The 8,728-nt window shown below is 36.8% G+C and overlaps 1 protein-coding gene across 3 annotated transcripts in view; it reads right to left on the bottom strand.

Annotated features, from left to right (window-relative positions):
* LOC107093326 (pituitary adenylate cyclase-activating polypeptide type I receptor-like) overlaps window positions 1–8,728 on the bottom strand; it is a 44,907-nt gene that overhangs the window by 9,345 nt on the left and 26,834 nt on the right. For all 3 annotated transcript variants that reach the window (XM_015388318.1, XM_015388321.1, XM_015388320.1), the window contains 2 exons: window positions 5,746–5,870; window positions 3,104–3,200 (listed from right to left, as the gene is read on the bottom strand). In XM_015388318.1, coding sequence (XP_015243804.1) covers window positions 3,104–3,200; window positions 5,746–5,870 — 222 coding nt within the window. The remainder of the gene's footprint in view (window positions 1–3,103; window positions 3,201–5,745; window positions 5,871–8,728) is intronic.

Genomic DNA, 8,728 nt, shown 5'->3' with positions numbered 1-8,728 from the left:
GAGAGAGAGAGAGAGAGAGAGAGAGAGAGAGTTATATGTGTATATATTTATATTTACGTTATTTTGTGTGATTTGTTGTAAATGTTGTAAATGTTTAATAACCCCTCTGGGATTATTAAAGTATGTCTGATTCTAATTTTATGTGGAAAAATTAGAAATACAATGTATTCAAATTTATGTTCTATGGAAAACAAAGTTTTTATGGAAAATGTAAGAATTATTTTTTTTTTTCTATTTAGCTATTTCTGCTTATTTATCAATAATTACATTGTTATTTACTTCATTCAGTCCAGAGCTACAATCCTCCAACTTTAAGATCAACCCCTGCTCAAATACACCTAAATGTCATAAATGGTTCATTTGCGGCCTCTGCCAAGCTGAATAAGATGCTGATGAGTCAATAGAGCCATTTGATTTCTGGATGTTGGATGGATAAAATTACACATATGGCTTTTACTTCAGGAATACATAGGTAGAATATTGTTATTCTGTATTTTAAGGGAAGCATTCCCAGTTTCAAACCTTACATATCCAAAAGCTTTAGAGAGAAAATTTTGAACGTAGCCATGAGTAAACTTACTACGGCTGGTTATCATGACCACATTCATTCGTTATTCATTCAGTCCTGCTTGCCTAAATTCTCTGATCTGGTATAGTTTTAAACTTCACAACTATTGTGTAAAGCTGGAATTTAACGGCTACCAGACAGCAAACACAATCTGTTGTGAAAAGGAAGGTTTGTTTATAGGGATATTCGAACTTTCCAAACCATATGTGCTCAAACAAACATTAAAATAATGTGCTTTTCAGTAAATGGAGTGAAAGTATGGAACAAACTCAGTGTCAAATTAAAGCAATATCCAAACAGGAAGAAGAAAGATTCAAACTGGTTTTCTTAAAAAGATATAAGATGGAGGATGGGTGGTGAATATCAATAGGTACTTAGTTACTGACAGTGGGTATATACATATTTTACAATGGTTCTGGTCGTGTAGGCTATGGGTAGTCACTGTATGAATAAAGACGAGTGAAGGCACACATTAATATATAAATGAATAGGAATACACATATTTTAACTTTTACAGTAGTATGGACTCATAAGTTGAATAGAAATTTGGTGGATTGAATTTATAATTTCAGCTTGAGGAAGCAAACATCTTTCAGTCTTTCTCTTGTAATAATAATGTCTTCCATTAATGTTAAAATGTAAAACCTGTGTGTAAATACATTCCTTAAAACAGCAAACTTAAAAAGACTCCGTACACATTTCAGGAGAAATTTGCAAGGAGGAAACAGTATTACCAACTCATGATTTCCAGAAAAAAAGTGCAGCACCCCTAAAATATTTTTATTGAGTCTTAAACTCTGAGTGACCTGTTTGAAAAGAAATTTGCAACATTTTAAAGCAGGTTATCCAAGGTACTGTTACAGAACTCTACTCCTTAGGGTCCAACATATTTCAAGCTTCCAAAAACCTTTCTGTTACCTCCGCAGCATGTCACCAATCTCTGCAGAAGATGCTGTATTTTTATTTTTGCACCTTTCTTTTTAATCAAAGCATTAATGTGATCAATTCTGACCTGTAAATTATTTAGGCATTTAAATGTACGTTCATATATGTAATGTCTTTCTTCATTAGTTATTTAAGCAAGAATCTCCTAAAACGCTGGCATACGGTGAACCTTCTATGTTTTTTCAATTTTGACCATATATACTATTCATAACGAGTCAAGAACTCATGTCCAACGACAGCCTAACTTATGCTTAATGCACAGCAGCGTATGCCCATGAAATTATACACAAGCCAGTGTCCTGAGGGGGGCAGAGATGCGCCCAGAGGCGTCTGACCTGCATAGAAAGATTTCTTTGATCCGGAGATTAACCTCGCAGCCGTTTACCGTCCATCAAAAAAAAAGAAGAAATAAAAAAAAAAGAAAAAAAAAGGTTTGCAGTCACAGCAGGTTCAAAATCATGACTGCTAGAAAGTTTGCTGGTCATGGACGTGGGCGTGAATGCCGGGTGGATCCATCACACGGACCCTATGATGGAGATATAGTCATGCGGAGTACCGACGGTTTCCTCCTGTGAACCCCCTTTTATACCAAAAAGCTGCCAATACGCCATTATACAGTAGCTGTAAGTTAGAAACACATTCAGCTGTCGTCTGGAACACTGGATCAGATATGTTGATATGTGTTGGAGATAAGTTCCTGATAAATTATGCATAAGTTAGGGTTTGGATAAGCTGCAGACCACGACTTATAAGTAACTTACACTTAACGTATTGCAACGATCAGATAATTTTCCCTTAACTTATGAGCATACGCTCAAAATTTCTCAAAGTACTTGCCTTATGTCAACGTATGCCAGCGTTTTTGACGGTTTTTGCAGTCTTACGCTGGCTAAATCGTCAAGGTGTGACAGTGGCTTTAGAAATCCTGGACTTTAGCCCCAAGAGCCAAAATGTTATGATGTGTTTTTAACAGAATTCTCCAAAAAAAAAATAAATACAAGCATCATTTAACAATTCTGTGATTTTGTTTTCAGGTCAAGCTATAGAGCTTTTGGCATAATACACTAAACTTTTGTTCTTCTCGTTTCTTAAATGTCCAAACCAACAATAATATGCAAAAGAGATTAAATTCTGTCTATTATGTCTCACCATGTCATTTAGAAAGCATTAAAGAAAGCCTGTGAGTCTAATATTTTATATCCTTCATCCATCATCATTACACATGGAGAGATGCCTGTCAGTCACTAATCAGCTTTCATTTTCATCATAGTTATCACCATGAGACATTAACGCCTCAAAATCATCAAGATCTCTGCAAAACAAAAACATGGCGATTGAAAGAGATTTCCTTTGTTTTCATGCACTGAAGCAGACATAGAGAGAAGGTGATCCGTGGAGGATTTTAAGATCTGTGTGCAAAACAAGAATAGAGTTAACCACAGCCAGCAGACATTTCTGCTGCTCATTAGTATGATGACCCTCCAGGTGTTTAAATAATTGATCTCGGTGTTATTTTATTTTAATTAGAGCCTTATTGATAACTATTAAAGAGCGATTAGCTTTTGGAGGGGGGGGGGATTAAAATCCTACCAAATTCAGAGTCAGAATCTTCCAGAGCCATCATCTCCATACATTTCTCCTGCTCCCTCTTGATGACACAGTTAGAGGGGACCTGTTGCCTTGAACCCTGTAAAACAGAACCGTGAAAATGAAACACAAATGGCAGAGGTTTTTGCTCAGGAAACTGTTAAAAAAACAGTTCAATAAATCACTGAAACGCTGCTGGCAGCCTCCCCTCGTGAGATGACCCTTGGATAGCAGCTTTATTCCGGAAAAGATACAAGCTTTCAGGCGTGTACTTTTTCATTCTGGACCCCATCAGGACTGCTCCTTTTCATCAAACACATACACAAAGACATGTTTGCTGCACAAAGACGTCATAGTTCTGAGATACGAGCACAGAGGTCAAGTTCACTCTCACCATTTTACAGCTCCTTTGGGAGATGACGCCAAGAGGGAGGAAGGTTTATCAGGATATCAGTGGGTGTTTTAATATGAATTTATCTCTGAGAGCGGGCACTAGTCAGAAACACATCACATCAAAGCTTTATAGTGGGTCAGGAGAGCATTGAAACATCGAATCTGGGCAGCTAAAAGAGTTTTGCTGCTTCCCTATAATACATGTTACTTATGAAACGGTGTATCACTTCAAGAAATTATGAAAAGCTATGGCTCCAGGTACAGTGGTGTGCATCACATTTTATTTTAACAGTTAGCTTAACTACACTACCTGTAAATTAGAACTTTAATCAAGAATTTATGACTTCAGCCTGAGTAAACAAACATCTTTCAGTCCTTCTCTTGTAATAATAATGTCTTCCATTAATGTTAAAATGTAAAACCTGTGTGTAAATACATTGCTTAAAACAGCAGTTGGTTTTATTTTCTAAATTTCAAATTTTAATTTAAGTTAAAACACTTTAAATGGCACAATATTGAGACAGAGAATTTGTTAGACCTAACTCACCCCTTAAAATAAATAAAAAGAAAAGCTGTGTCAAATTTAATTTTTCTTCAACCTTTAGTTAGGAACAGTTTAAGTTTGTGACATAAAACATTTTTTTCTCAATAATGCAGTAGATCGGTTGCCCATGGTTTTTGCACAGCCCACTGCATAAAGTGTAATGTTGCATAAGAGCTGGTTAAGAGTGATTCAACAACTTTTTTTTTTCTTTTTTTCTTTTTTCACCGCCAGGTACGAAGACTCAATCTCAGAGCTGTTCACTTGTAACTGAAATCTCCAGAAGCAAAATCTGAACAGGGAATTCACATCAAGTTTTTATGTAGTATTGCAAAACACTGAGAGAGCTCAGCTGCATTATGCTGAAACAGAGTTCTTCACATTAAAGACAAATGTCCTGCAGTTAATCTGCAGTCCATGCATTAAAACATTCCTTGGACCTTTTCATGGCAGATCAGGGATGTTGAACTTTCTCTTTGTCACACTGTTAAGAGACAGGAACACTGCTGAACAAACACTGAATAAAAGATGAGCGAGGATCCTTATCCATTGTTCAACCCACATGCTGATCAATGAATTATTGATACAGACACTCCATATGGTTACTTTAAGTGTGTGAAAATCAATCCTTGCTTGCTAAATTTATTCAAGTGGATCCTGCACCTGGAGCGGAGTGTGTTGTCTTTTTTCCTTATACGTCTAAAAACCGATGACTCGTAGTGACAGAAGACAGCCGATGTGTCAGCAGTGTGCCGTGCACCATGGTAACCACAATTAATCTCCACTAGTATAAAATGTGCCCTCATTTTGCCACATCTTGACCAAAGATGACATTTTCTGAATAACAAAAATATATAAATATTGGTTTGATGTATGCTATCACAAAAAAACTTCACCGTGGCCACAGTTTAGCAGAGTCAACTGCACTGATAAGTGAGCAATTATAAAAAGGCTTAAAAAATACAGTTTTAAGAATTAGATCATATCTAACAAAGGGCTCATTCTGAAAACATTTCAGTACATGTGGTGTGAGAGCGGATCCCAAATCATTTAAATCAGTGTGTACAATCATATCAGCCACGGTGGAGTGTAAGCCATAGAGTGTTTTTGGTCCACTCTATAAAGCCTCAAGCTTAATGCTATTTCTGACATTTTGAATTGAAAAACTTTCCTGGATGGCAAGTGAAACATCTTCAAACTTTGAAAAAATGTCCAGTGGATTTTTTTTTTTTTTAATTACTTTTTTGGAATGACTATGATCTGGATGACTGAGAATCTTTACCAGCATATTGCACTCCGATGACAATCAAACATGTTCAAAATTCAGCCAGTATTATGAGAGCATCCTGCTGTTGAAGCACAGCTAAGAGCATAAATGAGCTAATTTACCTAAACCTCATGGACTGCCCATTTGCAAACATGGGAATTCTTCTTCCTTTCTGACTTTACCTACAGCTAGACATGTCTGACTAGTGCCATCTCTCTACAGGGCTGAGTTCGATGTGTGGCATTCTAATGATTTCAACATTGTTACACAAGATCCAGTCAGAAACACTGATCTCTATTATTTTGCTATGAATGAACTTAAGACTTTGTTTACAGTAGACCTCACTACTCTAGTAATTGCAAACATCTCCACTTACACTTTAACACCATAATGCAAGTTAGATCTAGATGTTCTTAAGATTATGAAATATATATCAGGACTTACCGAAGGCAAAAGTAGGAGAAGGGCGAGGGTGAGGAAGTTGATTTTAACCGCATACATTTTGTTCCCCATTGGATTCCAAGTTTTAGCAGCAGCACAGACATCAGGGTACCAGTTCACCTTAGGATCTGAAAGCAGAGTGGGAAAAAAGCTATGACCGCCATTCTTATTATAAAGTTACATCATTTCCTCTATGATTACAGATCCTCTGTTCCAAACCGCCTCCGTGAGTCAAAGAAAAGCCAATCTATCGGTGGTAACTAAGTAGAGCCCTGGTTGAAGTCCCCTGGAGCTCGAAGAGAGCATGTGACAGAGGTCAAGCTGGAGTCATACTGAACAAAATGGAGTTATTCCGCAATTTGATGGTGAATGAACAGGTCTGTTGATGATAATGCTTGAGGTAGGTTGGATGGGAACAAAACAGAGCAAATATAGAGGATACAGAATCTTAGGCTTTTTTTTGTACAAAAGCAGAAAATATTACTAGATGTATCTAACCTCATGTCAAACTTTAAGCAAGCATTAAATAAAAATGTTTATTTAGCCTAAACATTGTAACAAAAACGTTAATTATTAAATTAAAATCTGTTAACTGTTCTCTTTTACTATGTCAAACACTGTCTTTCCGGAATTTGTAAGCACACATACATTATAGATTATAAATATTCCTAGGCTTTAAAAACATCGGTCAGAACTTTTTTGCCAGAAGTGACCTTTCATCTAATTATCATCTGATTCTCTGCTGCTGCATCAGCACCTGTGCCACACCTCTGTCGTGGCAGAGCATCATCCAGGACCTTGCTTTTCAGAAACTATTTTTTCTTGCCTCTGATTGCTTTTTTAAGCTCTAACCCCCTCCACCCCATCTCAATCATCAGCTGCTCAGGCATAACATTGTGGTTCTCTATGCTTACATCTTCCACTGGGACTGAGAGCCCAAAGCTACATTTCTAATGTCAGTAAATATCCCTATTGTAGTCCATATGTGCATATTTTTTATCATATGTCCTTGCTGGACATAGAGATATATGAAACTTGAGTAGGCAACAATGGAAATCCTATAAACAAAAAGTCAATGAGAGCTAAGTTTGATTTACAGTCTAGCAAAACTGAAAAAAAAGGCTTATTTTTGGCCTACATTGTGTTTGAATCTTTTTGGTATTAGCCTCAAACCCTTTCCTATACTGTACATCTTCTGTAGCTGATAAGGGTCCGATTGGGTGCAACTTTTACAGCTGTGGCAATGTGTTCCAAATTTCTGTTTTTAAAATTTGTGATATAAAAAAATGACTGCTCACTAATGTAAAATCTGGACATCTATAGCAATGAAAACAAAAATTTTTTCAAAGATTTTTTTGGGATTTTAAGCTAATGTTGGTACCAAGTGACTCTTAAAAGCTTTTATTTTGTACATTAGTAATACAGATAAAAAATGAAGTTAACTAATAGGTGTAACCTTTTATGTAAGCTCTGCTTTGTCTTTTTGTAAAATTGATGCTCTCTAATGAAAATGGTCAAGTGACAGCCACGTGAATTAAAGTGTTTAATAGGCTCTGCTGCTTGCGGCATGACGATTCAGGCCAGCAGGGTTTGCTGAACACAGCCAAGTAGCAGGACCAGGCGGTCAGGCCTTGTCCCGCAGGGAGATCTTGGCAGCTTGGCATTCCTGCTCCACCTAACTCTGCCAGCAGCAAGCGTTGTCAACGGCAACGACTGAGAGAGCTGCTGAGTTTGGATCTGAAGTTGAGCACGTGGATCTGGAGCCTCCTCCTGCTTCCTCTTCTGCTGAACTGGAAATAGACTCTTTGGATTTAAATATATTTCATTTTAGGGGAGCAGTAATAAACATTTTCTGAAATATTACATGTAAAAAAAAAAGAAAAAAAGAAAAAAATCTCGGAAAAAATTAGATACATTAAAAAGTTATCATCAATTAGACCACATTTGCCTGTATCATTGCAAACAGTCTATGTCCTGATGCTTTTCCAAAGAAAAGCTCTCATACTCATTTCTGGAGAAAATCACTAAAAGACAATTTACTTTTCTCTCAAAGACGAAAGAAGAAAACAAAGAACACACAGACACATTAATTAGATTTAAATATATAAAACCTAATTTTAGTGAAATTCTATGGAGCCACACATTATCAGAACATTTCCATGAAGTCAAAAATTACTGGTTGTCAGTTAACCATAGACAACTACATGGCACGTTTAAATTGGAGGCAATCAGACTTTTGCTGTTTTTTTTCTGTAAACATTTTAACACAGATCCAGGAGTCTGTCATTTCTGGTGGCTCGCACTACAGTAAGCTGCATTTTGAGCTCTGATGCTTTTCTGTACCAGGATACAGATCCTGCTATGCTCATCAGTGACCCCCTCCCCATCCCCTGTTATATCATATTGTTTTGTATGCGTTTTACTTTTTAACCATGAGGGCATCAAATTAAGCTAATCAAAATGGTGGATTTACTTTTCAATTCAAAATCAAAGTAATCAATGATGTGCTGGAGGATCAGTCCCTAAGAACTTTATGATTATATTAAGTGAGTGCAACAGGGCAGTAATCATTAATCCTGGATATTTTTGAATTGGGATGATTGAAGCACACTTCAGGCAGGTGCAGTTCAATGGTCGGGTCATGGAAGGGTTGAAAATCCTATTGAACATGTAGGACAGTTGGTTGGCACAAGCTCTGAGTATGTTTTCCAGTACTCCATATGGACGAATTATTTTATGAGTATGATATTGGCTTTACTGGTACCTTAAGTTCATATTTTATTTCCTTTTATTGTATTATTGTTTCTCCTTATGGTGAAACTTATTATAATATATATTTTTTCAACTGTCAAACATCAGTTACTATATTCTCCTGAAGTACAAAGTCCTGCACTTTAGTTGTGTCAGGACTCCTGTTTTTGTGTTTGTGCTTCTGTGTTTGTCTCCCTTCATCCACCAGGATGCGCCTGGTTCTGGTCCGCCTCCT

Source organism: Cyprinodon variegatus, unplaced genomic scaffold (assembly GCF_000732505.1).
Source record: "Cyprinodon variegatus isolate N-32 unplaced genomic scaffold, C_variegatus-1.0 Scaffold419, whole genome shotgun sequence".
NCBI lineage: Eukaryota > Metazoa > Chordata > Actinopteri > Cyprinodontiformes > Cyprinodontidae > Cyprinodon > Cyprinodon variegatus.
This window is presented reverse-complemented; position numbering and strand designations above follow the sequence as displayed.